Source organism: Azolla caroliniana, unplaced genomic scaffold (assembly GCF_043228905.1).
Source record: "Azolla caroliniana isolate FFs.n. ecotype wild unplaced genomic scaffold, voAzoCaro1.0.p SCAF_3, whole genome shotgun sequence".
Classification (NCBI taxonomy): Eukaryota; Viridiplantae; Streptophyta; class Polypodiopsida; order Salviniales; family Salviniaceae; genus Azolla; species Azolla caroliniana.
In genome coordinates, this window is record NW_028230438.1 from 4275602 (window position 1) to 4296962 (window position 21361).

The 21361-nt window shown below is 36.3% G+C and overlaps 2 protein-coding genes across 4 annotated transcripts; both read left to right on the plus strand.

Moving 5' to 3' along the window:
• Positions 1-659: 659 nt before the first annotated feature.
• On the plus strand, positions 660-7650 carry LOC147865955 (uncharacterized). Of its 2 annotated transcripts, XM_087316290.1 has the most exons (8): positions 660-1351; positions 2028-2147; positions 2290-2374; positions 2597-2611; positions 2742-2804; positions 3901-4863; positions 5620-6045; positions 6144-7650. In XM_087316290.1, exons 1-8 carry the CDS (start codon positions 1068-1070, stop codon positions 6231-6233), a joined length of 2046 nt encoding a protein of 681 aa, XP_087172416.1. In that variant the 5' UTR covers positions 660-1067; the 3' UTR covers positions 6234-7650. The 2 variants fall into 2 exon arrangements, with proteins under 2 accessions (XP_087172416.1, XP_087172417.1); XM_087316291.1 differs by lacking the exon at positions 5620-6045.
• A 5851-nt stretch (positions 7651-13501) lies between these two features.
• LOC147865956 (uncharacterized) lies at positions 13502-18765 on the plus strand. Of its 2 annotated transcripts, none has more exons than XM_087316288.1 (8): positions 13502-14075; positions 14619-14738; positions 14884-14968; positions 15185-15199; positions 15325-15387; positions 16330-17289; positions 17950-18375; positions 18472-18765. In XM_087316288.1, the coding sequence occupies exons 1-8, from the start codon at positions 13774-13776 to the stop codon at positions 18559-18561; spliced, it is 2061 nt and encodes a 686-aa protein (XP_087172414.1). In that variant the 5' UTR covers positions 13502-13773; the 3' UTR covers positions 18562-18765. The 2 variants fall into 2 exon arrangements, with proteins under 2 accessions (XP_087172414.1, XP_087172415.1); XM_087316289.1 differs by lacking the exon at positions 13502-14075 and adding an exon at positions 14391-14419.
• The last annotated feature ends 2596 nt before the right edge of the window (positions 18766-21361 follow it).

Below are 21361 nucleotides of genomic sequence, written 5' to 3' on the forward strand. Positions count from 1 at the left end.
CGACAAAATGCGTGTGCGTGTGCATGCGGTCCCGCTAGACTATGTATCTCGAAACGAGAGAGAAATGGTGTGTGAGAGAGTGTGCAAGGGTGTGTGCGTGTGTGTGTACGGGTGCGCTCACATGTGTTCCTATGGTACTATCCTTAGAAACTAGGCCACAAATTGGGCGGAACTCCGTGCACATGTATACATGTATATGTATATGTATGTATGTATATGTATATATGTATTTGTGTATGTATGTATGTATGTATGCATGTACATATATGTATGTATGTATGTATATGTATATGTATATGTATATGTATATGTATATGTATGTATGTATGTACATATATGTATATGTATATGTATATGTATGTATGTATGTATATGTATATGTACATGTATGAATGTGATGGAAAAGGGTTAGGACCCAAACAAAGTCATACAAAGACACATTCTTGTCATGTCTAGGATGTCATGTAAAAGTAGAGAGAGAGAGAGAGAGAGAGAGAGAGAGCTTTTGATATAGTCTTTTTCCACTATGTATGTAGTAGTGGTTGGTACTTGAGAAAAAAAGGAAGATAATCAATGACCTCACCCACATACTCACACACCCCCTCACATATATATATGACTCATTAACTCATTACATCTCATCTCAACCATCAGAACATGATCCATACTCATCACTCAACTCATTCATCCCTCACTAATCTCACTCACTCACTCATACACACTTTAATTCAATTCCCTCTCTCTCTCTCTTAATCACCCCTTAATCCTCCCTTAATCACAATTTGAATACCCTTTAATTGAATCCATCCCTCTCTTTTAATCATCCCTTTCATCCCTCATCCTCTCTTGGTTCACTCCCTTATTGCACTGAATCCATGTCTTCTAAACACTCCATCCTCCCTTAATCCTCTCTTAATCCCATCCTTAATCCTCCATTAATGACCTTTCAATTCTCCATTGACCCTCTCCCAATCCTCTCTCGCTTGCACATCTCCATAGTGATTACTTAACCCCCACCCCACTCCCACTAATCCTCCTCCTCCACCCTTCTTAATCTTTGTTTTTGCATGGACCACTCTTACAGCACCTACAATCCTAATGACTTTAGTTACTTCCATAATCCAATCCACGAGCCTCCTCCTCAGGATGATCTATGGCATCATATGGAACCCTATAACCTTAATCATCTCGTGATTAACCCTATTAATCCTTCCCCCAATCTTCTTAATCCTGTCTCCAAACTGTGCCAGGAATTGATCCAGATGTGCCATTGCTCCTACTACTGCATTTGGAAACCTTCCCCTGCCTCTACCCCTAGCTCATCATCATCATCATCTCTGCAACCTAACGGGTAATGCCACTTAACCCCTTGAATTTGGGCAAGCATGCCATCAATAAGGCTAATTCATCCGCCGATCAATATAATTAAACTGCTTAATCCACTAATCATACTTATCCAACTTCTAATTAAGCCACTAATTGCCCACTAATTACATTCATTAACTACCCACTGAGAAGTTGACTCATTAGGTACCCTGAATGCATTCATACATATCAATCCATTAAATGTACTCATTGAATACTAATTAACTTGATTGTCATATTAATTAATTACCAAACTACACACTAAACACATTCATTGCTCCCCACAAGAAACAGGATTCATTAGGTACCCATTAACACATAATGCATTATCTTCCCATTAACACTGTCATTAGCTGCGCAAATACCAATCAAATTTAACTTAATCATGTAACTAATCATTTGCACGTTAACCAACTCCTAATAAACACATTCATTGACTTGTGCTTAACCATGGAGCCGATTCCATTAAAAGTCCATTCAATCGTTTCAATAACCATAATTTGTTGCCCTATGATTCAATTTAAATTCCTTAATTCAATCCATAAAATATTTAGCCAATTCATCATAATAACTTCCTTAATGAATCTCTTCTGCTAGACTATTTATCATAGATTATAAATACATTCAATGATTCGATCTAATTGTTTTGTTTTTTTATGCAGGATGATATATAATGGTGGTGATGTAAATGCATTGATTCAAGACAACACAGAGTCAACTAAAATCAAGCTTCTCCTACAAAGATACGAAACACAACATTTCATTCCATCATCTGAAACGGGGTAAACTAGAACTAATTAAGACTCATTAATTAAGAATCAGCCATCCTTAATTGGCCCACTTAATTATAAATTTTTAAGTCCATTACTAACTTATAAGGTGTCACATTAGCTAGTTGTAATTTGAAGCAACTGATTTTTGTAGATTGGCTGGAGTTGCGATGGAATCTAGAAAGTCACAATTCTCTTATGTCCATGACATTATAGGTCCAACTCATCAAATCTTTAAGGTGATTATTGCTGAATCAAGTTAACTCCATGATCTGTGCTAGCCAATCAATCCTAATGAACCCCAGGAGCAGTGGCTATCAAGAGTAATAATTAACCCCATGATTAGTTTTAATTAAGCATAATGTATTCTCTCCTGGACTGACAATTTTGTCTCTAATTGTTTGTTGAATTGGGTTGCTACTGATTCAATGGGGAAACAAAAATAAATAAATCAAATTCAGGATGCTTCCATCCAGGTAATAAAAAATTGAATGAACAGAATTTAGTTCAATTTTTGTGTACACACATTGATTAAATTTGAATGATGCTCTTCAGAATTGTGATCAGTGAATTTAGTCTCTAATTAGTCTTATATTTCCATGGCAGACCTTGCTATGGGTACCCTTCCATGAAGGTGGACAAGTTATGGAGCTTGGCACCACACACTTGGTATGTTATTGTTCCTTCTCAGTCCTTTCCTAACTGTATATACATACGTACATACATACATAGACATAGATACATACATAGATGGATGGATAGATACATACATAGACATAGATACATACATAGATGGATGGATAGATACATACATAGACATAGATACATACATAGATGGATGGATAGATAGATAGATACATACATACATACATAGACATAGATACATACATACATAGATGGATGGATGGATAGATACATACATACATACATAGACATCGATACATACATACATAGATGGATGGATGGATAGATACATACATACATACATAGACATCGATACATACATACATAGATGGATGGATGGATACATACATACATACATACATACATACATACATACATACATACATACATACATACATACATACATACATACATACATACATACATACATACATACATACATACATACATACACAAACATAGATACATACATAGATGGATGGATGGATACATACATACATACATACACAAACATAAATATACACAATGATACATACATACATATATGCATCTATGTATACATATACACACATAATATATATACTTCAATCTCCACCACAACTCTCATTGTACATCGTCCCCTTCCCAATAGGGTAAGTGTCCGTCCAGTGGGTACCATGTGTCCGTCTTGTGGGTGCCTCATGTTCGTCCCCTTCAGTGTATCTCAATCTCAATGTTATGAGCAAATTAATCGGTGGTGTGTCATGAGGACATGGGGGGGTTTGTCGTCCCTTGCCCTAAAAGAACCCACACTAAGCTCATCATGTTTGTTTGCGAAATCACAATGTCACTCAACCATAGTTACATTGGTTCATAGAATAATAGCTAAGGTTAGTTGATTCTGAGTGAAGGTCAAATGAACAATTGGCATGATCCCATCACACTACCTTTGTAGAGAAATGAAGTTCTTGATTATGAGTTGAAACCAACCCATTGCCCAATTATACCTCACCTCTATAGAATCATTTGATGTTAAAACACTACATAGGAATACAATGGATCAATAGCTCATTAAATGTTCTTATTGTAATGCTAATTGTAGGTGCAAGGGATAGATGCCTTGTTGGATCAAGTATATATGTTCCTCAAAGGACAAACTCGTGGAGAGAGTATGGTAAAGAGCACGAACAACTCAGATCATATGGTTGATTTTGACACAAATTTGTTTTGCTTGGACACGAATACATCGGTAAACATAACTCCATTTGACCTCATGGACACCCTCGAAATGCCATTCAATCAACCCAACCCTTCCATCGTTGATTACAATTTTCCTCACAGTCATGATTCCAACAATATTTCCATCATTGATTTGTTTGAACACACTAATGATAATTCTTTGTATATTAACAATAACAAGTCGCCGACTCAATTAAATTATGATGACCAACTCTCCATCGACCACATACAATCACTAGTTAGTTTTGCACCTAGTTTGGAACAAACCCATGACCTTCCTACATTGGCTAATGTTAATCAACAACAATATTTTCATAATGATGCTCCACATCACGTTAGCTCTACAGAGGATACATTTGACACACATTTCTCAAGCCCTTTGTCATCATGCCCGATAAGTTCGTCACCTTTACATAATACTTCTCCCATCAGTCCAATCACTTCTTGGAGTAGCTCCCACTCCATAAGTTCTCCAAATAGTCTATTCAAGCCTTGGGCACCTCCTCAAAGCAGGGTTGAAAGGAGACATATTCATCCTCATTTACGTTCATCTCTTCTAAAAAGGTGTCTTCTTTATTGGCTCCCATATCAAACATCATTAGAGTCCATACATTCAAATATGGATGCCAATGCGTTAGGGGCCTCCACACACTCAACTTCTCGACATCCTCCAGTTAAAGGAATTACTAAAATTGAAAGTAGCACACGATCAATACATTTTTCAAATGAAGGATCTACACAGCATGTGCTAAGTGAGCGTAAACGAAGGCAACGACAAAAGGAGAACTTCAATGCTCTCAAGGCACTTGTGCCCACCATCACTAAGGTACTCCCATGTGTTCTGTGATCTACTTGTTCACAACTGATAACTAAATAAGTGTGTAGTGTTATTCATTGTTTCATATACTAAAGTATGTAGACAAAGTATCGAAGGAACAATTTAGTACAATGCCTCACTTTTACAAGAGTCCTTTCAATAAGTACGTCATCTTAGCTCACAATTGTCTCACATCTTAGCTCACAATTGTCTCACTAAGTGCATATAGACATAGCTTAGTAACAAGAATTCGTACAAGGGCCCATCTAGTATGACCAATATCGGTACCCTACTTTTGTATATAATTTGTGTACCTCATCCTTTTTACTTTTTTGAGCTTCATGCATAAGCAATTAGGTATGTTTGTTACATATTCCATGTCAAAGGGAAATCATGTCACTCTTGTTTGAAAACAAAGGTCATACAATAATCACAATCATACTTTTTTGCATCATGAAATGAATAAGACCATCTTAACATGATAACAAACCTACATAATTTATCTTACTAAATAATACCACATCAACATGATTGGAAACTAGCAGCATTTATGAATAAATGAAGACTGTATGTAACATGTTCTAATGAGAACCTTTAGGTGAAACAACAAACATCATTTATGAACAAATGAAGACTATAGCATGTTCCAATGAGAATCTTTAGGTGAAAATCTATATCTATAAATGGTATAATTTTAAAAACAAGGTATTTATTGGATGCATTATTGTTAAAATTGAAAGAGCTATTGTTGTCCCATTGGAGCAGAGAGATAAGGTGGCAATTCTTCAACATTCAATTCGATTTATAGAGCACCTAAAGCATCGAATAGAAGAACTTGAACAACAACAAAAGGATACAGTAGCTAAACTCTCAAATGGATTCAATGACCACATTAGCAATATAGCTTGCAACCAACCTCTTTTAAAGCATAATCAAGATCACCAATCAAAAGCAGCATACGGTTTTCCATTACCTAATGGGGCTAGATATTTAGTAACACGTCATGCATATGATCCGCCATCCACATTTCATCTGGCTATGAGTGTCAATATAAACATAAAAGATATCAATGATGTTATCATGAATGTCTTCAATGCCATCAAAAGTAAGGGATTGGAATGTTTCCATCTCAAGTCCATGCATTTTTCGAGTTCCCGAATCTTTAATATCAAGTTATCAGTGAAAGAAAAGGTATGGAAAGAATACCAAGTTCAATACTATAGTGTAAATTAACACAAAACTAAAAATTTCCATATTTTAATGTTGGAATGTATGATATGCCTATGCAGGGAGTGCTAGCTGGTACATTAAGTTCAAACACCCTAGTAGAAATTGAAGATTGGTGGAGACAATTAACCCTAGAAATTGAAACGACATAAATGAGTTCAAATCTAGTCCACAATTTGGCATGGATATCCTAAATTGAGCCTCAAGAAGCCTCTTTTGTGCAAAGGCCCTCCTTTGTCCAGCTCATGTGTCCTTTGTGAAGATACTAACTCTATCGAGCCCATGACACACACACGCGCGCACGCACAAAGGGAGGGAGAGAGAGGGTGAGAATGTAAGCACTATCTAACTCCTTGTTGTGGACTAATCTATGGACAATTGATGATGAGCCTACAATGAAATTCGCATTCCGATATTTCCCAAAGAAACCACTAGAAGTACAACCTGTTGGTCCAAACGACGACTATTGTGTAACAAGTTGATTTGGAAACATAGATCATGTGCAACTTCCTTCAGAAAGGGAACCTATTTGGTTGCATGACCAAACTCTATGAAGACACCCTAAAACACACCCACAAATCACTATGAGAAGGTGTCTTGCACCCCACCACAACAACTCACAATGGTGACTTATTCACCCCCGAAGTTTCCACAGTATCAAATCGCATGGCACACATATGAGTAGATAGTTGTTGTAATGGGAATACACATATTTTCAAGCATTGAGGACGCATCAACTGAATGATGGTCATGATTACAAGGACCACTATGGTTGTCAATATTGTCGCAAACATCACAAAGACCAAGAGTATCACTACTTCCCGAAACCCCTACATCATGGTCAACAAGACAAGTACACGAATCCCGCACCACCCCTTGTGGCCCCTGTCAACATCGACATAGTATGTAAACTCTCCACCATGGATTCCCATCCATAAATATGGAGCTTCCATTGCAACCAGCTCAGCCATAGCTACAATGTGTGATGTAACACGAAAAGGGCATGACCGCGAACTTCATTGGGACCACCAAAGTTGGTGCATTATAGGTTTGTAATCAATAGACTATATTGATTACAAACCCTTACGCAACTCAATAGGAAGTACAACTCCAAAGCCAAGTGTGGTTCTATGAGACAAACTTGAACAAACCTTCCCACACATAATGGAAAGTAATGAGAGCAGTAAGAAGTTTAGGGGAAGATGTTTCATTGACAAACCCCACCATGGATCCATCTTTTTGCACAACCAGTTGAAATCCTAGAAATGAGTTTGATATCCTAGAAATCCTCATAGATGAAAAGTGTGGTGCCATTTGTAAGCACATACCAGTTGGGCTCACTAACAAGGGCAATATCATTAACAACATTATTGGCTCACCAACTAAGCTCAAGTTAGACTCCTTGGTCAAACTTGTTAGGCCACGAAATGCATACATGTAGTATTGGACCAGATGCATTGGGCCATGAAATGCATGAGGTCTGATTGCATGTTGGGAAACATTAGAATGTATTTAACCATAGTCTCATATTGGCCTCTACTAAGGAATCCCAACTTATTGGGACATGAATTCTCTGTTTTCCAATATTCCTTTTGCAACTCAAATTTTTCCCTCATTTATTTGAAAGACCACTAGCCAACATTCAAAATTTTGGTTGAATTGTATATTCATAAACTCCCAACCTGAACTCGAAAGGAGGTTCAACCCATGGCACTTATTCTCCTAGACCAAACCACTTGTTTATCATGGTGGTCATGGGTGGCGTGCGTGCTTCACCTCATCCCAATTTTCTATGAGGCATCTAATCCATAAAGAACATAATTCTTGCAATTTCATTAGTTTGCTAGTATGTAGACTCTTTCATGTTGAGTTCATCAAATATATTGTGGTATTGTAATGTAGTGTGGCCATGGTAAGAAAATGTGTCTCAAACTAGCTTGTGAATTTGAGCAAGATGAAGCTAAAATTTAAAAGGGAGAGGGTAATAACAATGAAAGTTAGCTCAAATGGTAATAGAGTTTAATTCCAAAAGGAACAAGGGTATCAATTCAATATTATAGTTCTACCGTGGGAGATAAACTATTAAGTGTATTATCACTTGACAACTTCACATGAAGTGGTCAAGTGTGTGAACCACACCAAGGCCTAGGGCTTTTGTCTGCTAAGAAGGTTCACAACCTCTTATTAGGGAAGCTTGATACTCTGTTTGTGTGGTTATTGCTTTTGTTAGCTAATTACATGCATCCCTCATGGGACCCAAGGTATTGCATGCATCAATACTTGATGATATGTCAAATTAAGGAGATTTGAGTCCATCTTTCACCATCACTAGGGGGTGGTCAAGTGGTTTGACACTTGTCTTTCCTTTCTTTAGCCTATCTTTCCTTATGTTTTGCTTAATTATTAATTAATCTCTAACAATTGGCATTAAAATATACTAATTGTTTTCATGCTTTCACTTGTTTTCTTATGATCCTTGGAGTGATGAAGGAGACACAACCTCTTGATCTGGGAGCATTAACTGGACCGTGAACTACGGTATTTCTCATCTTTCATTTTCTCGTCATATTTTGTCTTTAATGATGTATTTTTTCAATTAATGTGTTAAGTGTTATCAAGTTTATAGTTTCTATGGATAAATATTTGTATCATGTGTGCTCACGTTAACATTTGGTGTGTGTGTGTGTGTGTGTGTGTGTGTGTGGTCATGTCACGTTTGTATAAACAAGACACAAAAATGTGCCTCCATGACACCAATGGGAGTTCCACCATATGCAAAAAGGTACTGTCATGCTTTAGGGTTCAGTATCATGGTGCACCACCATGATGAGCTCTGCTCCTTTGCCATTGCAATCGCATAGACAAAGGCCCCCAAGAAACATTATTGACTCTAATGTTCTAAACCCTTAGTCTCCTCTGGCACCTGATACCTTAATTAGGAAGTTAACTAGAGCCTCTTTAGGACTTGAGCATTAAGCATTAATACTATTGGACAAAGTTGCATCATGGAATAGTAGCCATGCCTCGATCAAATGAGTTATCACATAAAACATGCAAGATAATAATTGATTAAGGTTTAACGGATGGACACCTGACCTTAGTCGCTCAATCTACAATTAGGAAGGAAGAGAAGAGAGCTCAAGATTTTTTAAGATTCCAAAAGGAGCTAAAAAGTGACCTTTATAGCTTATTTACAAAGAGCTTGTCCCCTTACATATTGAGGGTTGCCTTTTAGCCTAGAGTTCTAAAATGACTCTTGCTCTCTTTCATTTTCTATGCTTATTCCTTTCACTTGGTCTTTTTTTTCCTTGCTAGTGCTGACTTCTTCGTTGTTTATGCTACATATAGTAAAATGCTTTCTATTCTCATTTTGGGTTTCCCTATTTATCCCTTGGCTTCAATTTCAAAAAGAATGGCAATGGGAACCAAATCGTAATATCTAGAACCACCTCCTAATCATATTTTCTATTTCAAATTGAACTTCAATTTCAAATCTATTTAAGCATTGGTTGAGCGTTTGTACCCATTTCATATAGCATGGTTAATTTTTCCATCTAAGACTTTGTGAGCTTACCTAGATCATAGCGTTAGAAGTGTCTCACGTGTGCGAGCTAGGGATGACAACTTGAAGCTATTCGTTCAAGTGGCCCACATGTGCAAGACTTAAACCTTAACAAAATGTAAGAAAATTGATTTGTACCCTTGAGCAAGGTCCACATGTTCTTCAAGGTTTAAGATGAAGGATTACAACGTCTTGTGGAGCAAGGCCAACACTAAAACTAATTTACTTCACATTCATGTTAAGTTAGTCTAAAGGAAAATATTATCTCCTCGTACTAAAATTATGTGCTTTTGTTAAGGTTGATCCTTGATCAAGATGAAGCCCTTCACATTTTTTGTTACATAATCAAGGTTTTAAATCAATCTTAATTCAATCTTATCCCTTTCTTTTATAGTTGAAGTTCCTTGATACGAACTGAATTGAACCAAACCATTTATATAAAACAAAAACCAAACCAAAACATGGTTGAACTCTCAAGCCATTTAAACCCAAAAACCGTTTAAATGGCAAACCGGCAAAGAAACCAAACCATTTATGAACTGTCAAGCCATTTAAACCCAACCATTTAAGAAAAGGTAAACCCAAACCGTTTAGGAAAAGTTGATACCAAAACGAACCATTTAATAAAAAATCTAAACTTAACTGTTTTAGTCAAACTAATTAAGAATCGAAATAAACAAAAGTACATTAAATTAAATAAGCATTTAAGTTAAACTTAGTAAAACAATTTAAATTAATTAAATCAATGAAAAACCATTAAATTAATAAATCATTTAGGGGAAAAAAAGTTAACCAAAAACCGATCAACCTTTAAACCAAACCATTGAAACCTATAAACCAATAAACCCGAGTTTTAAAAACAAACTATTTATTAAAAATCTAACTCAAACCAAAGCGTTAAAGTTTTTTGGAACCAATAAACGGTTAAACCATGACTTAACGGTTTGGTTTAGTTTGGTTTGAGCCGAAATTGGGCCCATAGCTATCAACAATTTCCGTGGGTGCTAGAAAAGTCTTCAATTTAGATTATTGTGCTTCTAGATCACATTTTCCAATTTAGACAATCCAAGCGAAAAGGTACCTAATTTTTATCTCATACCTCTCTTTTATAGTTTAATTCCCTTGATGCAAGAAATATTTTAGTAGGTTCGATAGGTGCTAACGAGGATTCATCCTTAAGAGCCAACAACAATCCATCTGTAGCTAACAATCGGCAACAGTTTGGTTTGGTTTGAGAGGGTCCAAACCGAACTGGTTCGGAACCGAACTGTTTAAATTTTTTGAAACCTGAACCAAACCACGAAACCGTTAAACATTTTTCAAACCGTTAAACCATAAAACCGTAAAAACTGCAGTTTTGTGGTTCGGTTTCAGTTTTCAACATAGGTCAAATTTATAATATTTCATTTTTAAAAATTTTAAAGACATTCCTAAAATGTGAGAATAAGGTCTAAAAATGAAAAGATTGTTTAAAAACAATTTTTAAAATTTTTTTAAAATAAAAAACCATTTAACCATTTAAACCGCGGTTTTTTAGTGTTGAAATCGAACCGAACCGTTAAACCGCGGTTTAGCGGTTCAGTTCGGTTGCCGATTGTTATCCGTAGCTACAAAAATGAGCACTTTTACCAATTTCATAGATTCAACGATCGCCTTTAGCCCTTACATGATTCAATCTATTTAGCCTTTACCTAATTACCATTAGCTAGTTGTTAGAATCCAAATGTATAAAATAACAAAAGATACAAAAATTAATTTATGAAGAAGGTTGAAAAGAGGATCAAATTTACCCTCTCTGGGTATTTCCTCCATCGACATAAAGTATGTGGCCATGTACAATTGTTCATGGTAATGCTTTGGGAGATATGTATGACTGTGGCAGCCTATGAGTAGTTTAAAAGGTAAAAATTTGTGTTGAAGTATCACGTAAATCGATTTAGACATAATTTAAACCATCATTGGAAAAAATGGAGGATCAATTTTCCCCTTGGTGGTATGGAACACCAATGGGCATGAGGGTCTGTCTCTCACCGTCACTAGGGATTGATCAAGCGTATCTAGCCTTCTCAATTATTCTTTTATCTTTTCCTTTCTTACTATATCTAGACAACATTAGCATGCTATGAAATATCTTCATATTTATAGTTTTACATGTTTTTTTTTACGCAATGACATCCTTCTCTCGTCCACCCTCAACAAAAACCATATGCCACCCCAAGGTTGTGCATTGACAACTGTTTTCCCGTATTTTGCCTTAACAAACATACATTTAAGGCCAAAACAAATATTACAACGCCATTGTTGAAGTGCAAAATACATGAATACCTATCATTTGTATGTTCACACACTTCAAAGATATTAAGTTTAGTAGTAAGTTCAAGCTCTTGAACCTTTCAAGAGTGCCAAAGCTAGTTGATGTTTCTCTTGCTCATTAATTATAAAAAGTTTAAATTCATGGAATTCGTGGGTATAATATGTAATATGTAACATAGGTATTCTCTTGCATGCTTTTTTAAACGTTCATTTTGTATATGTTTATCTTTATTCTCATTTTTAGGCATAGGGTGCTTCAAATATAAGAGCGTGAATTGAAGGCCACAACTATGCTTAACGAGGAATATTGGTCATTTTAGTACAAGGTAAATGCTATATTTCATGTCTCAATTTACTCTACACAAAATGAGACAAGTTGCAAGTTGCAACATACAATAAAGTTAGGATTTGATTATCGCCCTTAGAGTTTCCATTTCCAATCAACTTCAAAACTTATAAAAGAATTGCGGTGTCACTATGCTTTATCTGTTGGCGACACTTATGACCAAGAAATCTAATCATCATGGATCAAAAGACTAGAATAAAGGGCATGACAACCAAGTTAACACTCATATGCAAAATCCCAAGAAACATGTATTATCAAGCAACATTCACATAGATATTGCGCTTTATCTAAACATAAAGAGAATACCATCAATGTTCTCTTAAAACAAGCAAGCCCAGGTTTTCGTTGACCTTGTTGACACAAATACATGGAAACCATGAGAAACTCAAAAGGGGGGGGGGGGGGGGGGGGGGGGCAAAGTATGGATCGGTCAATTGGGAAAAAACGGGGTTGAGATTTTGACCGTGTAAAGGAAGAAGTGGATGGAAACGAGCACATGTCTCGCAGTAAAAAAAAACCAAAACCGTATGTGCGCACCTCTGTCCCCATGCTACTATCCTCATGAATTTGGCTACACATTGAGTTTACCGCAAGGGACATGTATATATGTATATGTATAAGAGTATAGGTGTATGTGTATGTGTATGTGTATGTGTATGTGTATGTGTATGTGTATGTGTATGTATATGTATATGTATATGTATAAGAGTATATGTATGTATACAGTATAAGAGTATATGTATATGTATATGTATATGTATGTATGTGATGGAAAAGGGCTATCAGCCAAAAAAAGTCATTCAAAGACACATTCTTGTGAGGTCCAAGGATGTCATGTAAATGAAGAGAGAGAGAGAGAGAGAGAGAGAGAGAGAGAGAGAGAGAGCGCTTTTGATATGGTCTTTTTCTACTAATATGTACTTGAGAAAAAAGGAGATAATCAATGACCTCACCATACCCCCACACTCAAGTCTCACACCCCTCATATATATAAGCTATAATTCATTAAATCTCATCACAACTCATTTATCCCTTAACTCTCTCTCTCTCTCTCTCTCACACACACAAACTTGCACACATAACCTTTAACTCTCTTAATCACCCCTTAATCATCTCTTAATCCTCTCTTAATTCTCTTAATTCTCTTAATCCCCCCCCCCCCTTGATCCACGCTCAATTCTTGCTTTCGATCCACTCCCAATTCTCGCTTGATCCGCGCTCAATTCTCGCTTTCGATCCGCGCTCAATTCTCGCTTTCAATCCACTCCCAATTCTCGCTTTCCATCCACTCCCAATCCTCTCTCAATTACACACTCCCATCATCCCCCTCCCTCCCCCCCCACCCCCCAAACTTAAACATGGATAGCCATTGATTAGTCCATCCTCTCTTAATCACCCCCCTTAACCCTCTCTTAATTTCCATTCATTCTCCACTAATCCTCTCTTAATTGCACACTTTCCATAATCTGGCATGGACCACACTTCACACCACCGTGTCAGCTCCTACAATCCCAATGACTATAATTACTTCCATAATCCAATTCATGGGCCCCCTCCTCATGATCTATTACATTATGTGGAGCCCTATAACATTCATCCTTCACATCTCAATCATCCCATCATCGATCCTATTAATCCTTCCTCCAATCTTCTTAATCCTTTCTCCAAACTTGCCCAGCAATTGATCCAGCTCTGTCATTGCTCCTACTACTGCATTTGGAAACCTTCCCCTACCCCTAATCCTAGCTCATCATCATCCCTGCAGCCTCGCGGGTAATTTCGCTACTTAATCCATTGAATTTGAGCAATTAAGTCATTGATGAAGCTAATGGATCATCCTCCAATCTGATTAACACACTAAGCATACATACCAATCCATTAATTGAACTCACAGGACACTAATTGACTTGATTGACATGTTAATTAATTGCCCACTAAATACATTCAACAGCTACCCACTAAACACATTCATTAAGTACCCAAAAAGAACAGGAATCATTAGGCGCCCATTAACACATGATTCATCATCTGCCCATTAACACATTCATTACCTGCGCAAATACAATTCGGATTTAACACCTCCCAATAAACACATTCATTGACATGTACTCAGCCAGGTCACCGATTCCACTCAATTGCGTCAGTAATCATTAGTCCACGATTCAATTGAAATTCCTTATTCAATCCATAAATATTTTAGCCATTTCATCATAATAACTTCCTTAACGGATCTCTTCTGCTCTCATCATAGACTCGAAATCCATTCAATGAATCAATATAGAAGTTTTAATCTTCTTCTTTTTGTTTTCGCTTCAGGATTATATATAGTGGTGGTGATGTAAATGCATTGATTCAAGACAACACAGAAGCAACTAAAATCAAGTTCCTGCTACAAAGATACAAAACACAACATTTCATTCCATCATCTGAAATGGGGTAAAGTAGAACTAATTAAGACTCACTAATTAAGAACTAGCCACTTAATCGGACAAAGCGCCCACTTAATTAGAGTTTTCAATCCATTACTAACCAATCAGATGTCACAATAGCTGAGTTGTAATTTTGAAACTGATTCTTGTAGATTAGCTGGACTTGCAATGGAATCCAGGCACCCACAATTCTCTTACGTGCAGAGCATCATAGGCCCAACTCATCAAATCTTCAAGGTGATTATTGCTTAATCAAGTTATACCCATGATTTGTGCTAACCAATCCTAATTCCCCTTATGAACAATGCAAATCGAAAGTAATGATTAACCCCATAATTAGTTCTAATTAAGCCTAATGTGTGTTCTTTTTTGAACTAACATTTTGTCTCTAATTGCTTGTTGAATTGGGTGCTGCTGATTCAATGGGGGAAATGAAAAACAATTGCAATTCAGGATGCTTCCATCCAGGTAATAAGAAAATTATGAATGAACAGAATTTAGTTCAATTTCTGCACACATTGATTGACTGACTGATGCTCTTCAAAAATTGGGAGTGAATTTAGTCTCTTATTGGTCTTATGTTGTCATGTCAGACATTGCTATGGATACCCCTCCATGAAGGTGCAGAAGTTATGGAGCTTGGCACCACACAATTGGTATGTTAGTGTGCTTTCTCTCTCAATCCTTTCCTAAATGAGTATATGTATATGTATATGTATATGTATATGTACATGTATATGTATATGTATATGTATATGTATATGTATATGTATATGTGTACTTCAATCATGTCCACCTTCCCCAGGTAAAAGCCTCTTTAGGATTTTGTAGGAATCGACAACGGTTCGGTTTCGGCTTAACTAGTTTGGCCTTGTCCAAACCAAACCGGTTAAGGCTTAATTAATTTGACCAAACTATTTAAGCCTTTAGGATTTTGTAGGAATCGGCAACGGTTGGGTTTCGGCATAACCAATTTGGTCACAACTTAACTGATTTGGCCTAACTATTTAAGCCTAAACCGGTTTGGACAAATCGTTTAGCCTTATCCGGTTTGGCCCAACCCAGTTCTGCTCGGCTTGAGCCTTGCCAAACCGAGCTCAAACTGGTTTACGAAGCTCAAGCTTGAATCGAGCTGAGTTGAGCCGCCAAACCGTTTAAAAATAGTTTAATGGCTCAGTTTAGGCTTGAACCAAGCCGTTGCCAACTCCTAAGCCTAGATATAACACCCCTTGCCCCAATATACCTAGCCATGGATACTCTGCCGTAATGTTAGTTCTGGAAACCACAATGTCACTAATGATAGTTGTAGAAAAATGGCTGAGGTTGATTGACTGTAAGTGGTCCAATGGAGGCGAGACCCATATGACTATAATTAGCATGCCCATATGACACAACCCATTGTAGGCAACCATAGTTGGACAACCTTGAGTATGGGTTGAGAGTTGACAAATACCATTACCCAACTTATGTATATAATATATCTCTCCTTTATTAGAATCATGAGATGTTGGAACACTATAGGGAAGCTACACAAGGAAGAAGTTCATCTTTCACATTGTAATGCTCATTAAATGTGCTCGTTGTAATGGTTTTTGTAGATGTTGCAAGGGGTACATGCCTTCTTGGCCCAAGTACTCACGTTCCTGAATGAACCAATATGTGGGGATAATATGATAAAGAGCACAACTAACTCGATTCCTATGGTTGATTTCGACACAAATTTGTTTGGCCTCGACACAAATACATCGGCAAACACAACATTATTTGGCCTAATGGACACCCTTGAAACTCCATTTAATCACCCTAACACTACCTTTGCTAGTTATAATTCTCCTCACCATCATAACTCCAACAACATCTCGATTGCGAATATGCTTGAAGACACTAATGACCATTGCTTGTACATTAACAATGCCATGTTGCCAACTCGATTAAATCATGATGACCAATTCTCCATCGATCATTTACAATCTCTAGTCAATTTTGCACCCAACTTGGAAGAAACCCATGACCTTCCCACATTGCCTAATGTTAATCAACAACATTTTCATAATGATGCTCCACATCACGTTAGTTCTACTGAGGGTACCCTCGATACACATTTCTCAAGCCCTTTGTCATCATGCCCAATAAGCTCATCACATCTTCAAAATAGTTCTCCTATAAGTCCAATGACTTCTTGGAGTAGCTCTCACTCCATAAGTTCTCCCAATAGTGTATTCAAGCCTTGGACCCCACTTCATAGCAGTATTGAAAGGAAACGTAGTCCTTCTGAGTTATGCCCATCTCTTCTAACAAGGTGTCTTCGCTATTGGCTCCCAAATCTCAAATCATTAGAGCCCATAAACTCAAATATGGATGCGAACATGTCAAGTGCCTCCACACATTCAACCTCTCGACTTCTTCCAGTTAACAGAATTGCTAGGATGGAAAGTAGCACAAGAATACAGTTTTCAAACGAAGGCTCTACACAACATGTGATAAGTGAGCGAAAACGAAGGCAGCGACAAAAGGAGAACTTCAATGCTCTCAAGGCACTTGTGCCAAGCATCACTAAGGTATTGTTATTTGTTACCTAATCTTCTTGATTCAAACTAATGAATATATAAATGTATATTGTTATTTAATGTTTAATACACTAATGCACGTAGACAAAGCATTGAGGGGCCCATTTAGTACATTGCCTCCATTCAAGGTTAGTATAAGAGTCCCTTCCCTACAATGCCTAATCTTAGTTGACTAGTGGCCCACTAAGTATATATATATTATAGATAAAGCTTGGTTATGAGAAGTCATTTAAGATGTCCATTTAGTACAATATCTATCAATGCCTTACTTTTGTATATAATGATGTACTATATCCTTTTTACTTTCTTGAACTTCGTGCATAAGCAATTAGGTATGTTTGATGCATAATCCATGTCACGGGAATGAATCATTATCACTCTTTTTCGCATCATGAAACAAATAAGAAAATCTCAACATGTAGCAAACTTACACCATTTATCCTAAAAATATGACCACATCAACATGATTGCAAACGAAATTCATTTATGAATCAAATGAAGACTATGGTGTGTCTCAATGAGAGCCTTGTGGTCAAAATATGTATGTATAGATTGTGTGTCTTTAATAATTAGAGATGAACTTAAACTTAATACATTTCCTACATACACTATGCTTAAATTTTAAAGAACTATTGTTGTCTATTGGAACAGAGAGATAAGGTGACAATTCTCCAACATTCAGTTCGATATATTAAGCAACTAAAGCATCGAATTGAAGAACTTGAACAACAACTGAAGGATACAATAGCTATTAGGTCAAATGGAGTAAATGATCACATTAGCAATATGGCACGCAACCAACCTCCTTTAGTTAAAAATCCAGATCCCCAATTAGATTTAACACAGGGTTTTCCATTACCTAATGGAGCTAGATATTTAGTAACATGCCATTCATATGGGCCGCCATCTACATTTCATCTGGCAATGAGCCTCAATAAAAACATAAAAGATATCAATGATGTTATGTTGAATATTATAAGTTCCATCAAAAGTAAGGGACTTGAATTTGTTTGTGCCCCACCCATGCCTTCTTCAAGTTCCTCAAACCTTAATATCAAGATAATTGTGAGAACAAAGGTATGTAAAGAATATAATTCCAATTTTTCATGCAAATTTGCACACAAATGATTTTTTTATATTTTAACTTGAGAATCTATGGCATTCATAATGCAGGAAGTGACAAATGGTACATTATGTTCAAACACCCTAGTAGAAATTGAAGATTGGTGGAGACAATTAGTCATGGCAATTGAAACAACATAAACAAGTGTAAACCTAGTCCACAATTTGGTAGGGAGAGCCTAAATTGAGACTTGGAAAGCTTCCTCCATGTGAAGGTCCTCTTTTCATGTCACTCATGTGCCTTTTGTGAGGATATTAACTCTAAGGTGGTCATGAGAGAAAGAGAGAGAGAAGGAATGTAAGTATATGTAATTTTATAATGTATAAAGCTCTTTCATTTTTGGAGGTCCCGGTTCTTTTTAAGAGGCAATATTTTGATGTATTTATGTTTTATAACACCTTCATGTTTAGGATAATTGTTCTTTTTTTTGTCAAAGTTCTTTTTGGTTTATGAATTTAATATGGCCACTATACATTCTTTATAAATAAGAGTCCCTAATTTCAATCTTAATTTAAATGGTTCGGTTCACTGTAGCATTCGAATAATTGTGGCATTTGGAAATTTGCTTACGTATGTGCAATGCTAGAGAGTGAAGGTGAATTGCGTCAAAGACCATGGACCCCGGTAGAGCTTAAGAGAGCAAGGATCATTGTGACCAAAGATGATATCATTGATGCTGAAATATTGAAAGTGTGTTTTATAACATGTCAGCATTGCGTTGTCATTTTGTAATAGATGGTTTACGCAATTGATTCCTATGTTCAAACTTAAAAGTTGAAAAATCTCATTTCTTCTTTAAGTAAATAAATTGTCTAGGGTCCACATAATATTACAAGCAACAAAATCTCATATCTAATAGTGCTAATGATCTCTTGTCTTTTAAAGCAGTCGATATCCCCTAGAGTGGATAAGTTATCTAGCTAAGTAAATTAGTTACTTGATTGTATTGATATCCCCTAGAGTGCATAAGTTATCTAGCTAAGTAAATTAGTTACTTGATTGGCCAAATATGTTTAGTGTTAGTGGGCTCTTTTTGTGATAGTGTTAGTATGGATATGCTTTCAAGTGCATAAGTTATCTTGCTCACTAAATTTAGCTAGTTGACTGACTAAATATCATTTCTTTTTAAATTTATTTGGTCTTACATTACGTATGCATGTAGTTTACATAGATATTAAGACATGGATTATTAAGAGAGAGAGAGAGAGAGAGGAAGAAAATATATATTTTAGAGGGAAGACTTTGTATATTGACATCCCCATCACCAAAGAATTTGACAAGAAACATGTTTTTTATATGTTTTGTAGTATATATATAAGCATTGACAAGTACATCACAACCATCGTCATGTATTCCTCTGCTATCATGTCGACTACATCATTAGATGCATCATGTATTGATGAATTGACTTTGGGGGCTGAGTAAAGGTAAAGTTTTAAGTCGCTAGATCTAGTGTGATAATGGATGACGCATACAAATGGTTTGAGTACCTAGCCTTAAATGGTTATACCTTTTTTAGTTTTGTGTAAGTGATTAGATATAAACGCACGAGCATATTTCCCATGTGGAATTTCCCAAATGAGTCAAATTTGCATATGCCAAAAATGATTCATTTATACATAATATGTGGCCACATATATGTCATCACCAATGTGATAGGTACGAAACCATACTTTACATTATACGACAAACTCGTAGACTTTGTTTTATACATGGCCACAAATCTCTCTCTCTCTCTCTCTCTCTCTCTCTCTCTCTCTCTCTCTATATATATATATATATATAATTGTGCACACACATACATATGTGTGTGTTCTTGGCGCACACACTTCTACACAAAAAATCAATCGGATGGAGAACTTCTTGAAGGGTCCATTTGGGAAAGTTGACAAACAAGAACATATGTGGATCCTAGTATGTGGAATTCTGAAGGTAATTATATGCCTTTGTGCCATTAAAATAAAATTTTGCATAACTATCAAACCAAGATTCACCATCTTATTGAATTCACATTACGAACTTTCTTTTCCATCCTAAGGAGATAGAGAATTTCCCAAGCTCTGTTGTTGTCACTTGACCAGTCTCAAACTTCGTCGTCATGAGAGCACTAAGTGTTGAAGTACAATATCATATTCTAAGCATCTTGAAGATTATTCCAAACAAATAATGTGGCAACTATAAACTCATCAATGATCTTCAACCATGTGTATGGTTACCCTCCCCAAAGCACTTTGTGGTGCATATATGACTCCATGAAACTGAATTCATGCCTATGCATTTTCCCGTAATATATACTTTAGTGAGCAAGCCAATTGAATAAATGGTTTCTTTGGCCATAGTGGAAGAAAAATCATGGAAATCATTTTTTATACCAATTTGAGTTAGCAAACAAACACATCTAAGAATTCTAATGTACAAATGTATCTAGGATAATGGTGAGACATCAACACCAGCTACAAGGTAACCTAGTTGGTGACAAAAAAATATTATCTTGTTTTAGTATTTGTTCATGCCATCCATGATCACAAGATGTCCTTCAATCAATCAAATAAGCATAAACATGCATATCAATGTTGAAAGTTGATACTAAGTGAAAGTTCATACCTCCATTACTTTATTTATATTATCAACTAGAGTTTTTAAGACCATGAGTCAATCATCTTCCAATGGTATCTCTCTACATTCAATTAAATTATGTATCACAAAAATAACCCGGACAGTACTAATGCCAAACAATCATGGGTTGAATAGCATCCTTATCATAGTGACCATGTCAAAGCTATCATCATAGTCAATCTACCATGTAGAATAATATACAACACTAAACCCAACCCCAAGGTGAAAGGGAGGTGCCCCATCCTTTCATCATAACCCATATGATACATAAGTTGGGCAACAACATACCAACTTCAATTGTCGTATGCCTCTTCAAATCTAGTT

What these genes read in the sequence shown, in the direction of transcription:
- LOC147865955 (XM_087316290.1), top strand. Translation starts at nt 1,068, where the DNA reads ATGGACCACTCTTACAGCACCTACAATCCTAATGACTTTAGTTACTTC. An exon ending in TCATCTCTGCAACCTAACGG is followed by an intron (nt 1,352 to 2,027) that starts GTAATGCCACTT and finishes TTTTTTATGCAG; the next exon opens with GATGATATATAATGGTGGTG. An exon ending in ATTCCATCATCTGAAACGGG is followed by an intron (nt 2,148 to 2,289) that starts GTAAACTAGAAC and finishes TGATTTTTGTAG; the next exon opens with ATTGGCTGGAGTTGCGATGG.
- LOC147865956 (XM_087316288.1), top strand. Translation starts at nt 13,774, where the DNA reads ATGGACCACACTTCACACCACCGTGTCAGCTCCTACAATCCCAATGAC. An exon ending in TCATCCCTGCAGCCTCGCGG is followed by an intron (nt 14,076 to 14,618) that starts GTAATTTCGCTA and finishes TTTTCGCTTCAG; the next exon opens with GATTATATATAGTGGTGGTG. An exon ending in TTGTGCCAAGCATCACTAAG is followed by an intron (nt 17,290 to 17,949) that starts GTATTGTTATTT and finishes CTATTGGAACAG; the next exon opens with AGAGATAAGGTGACAATTCT.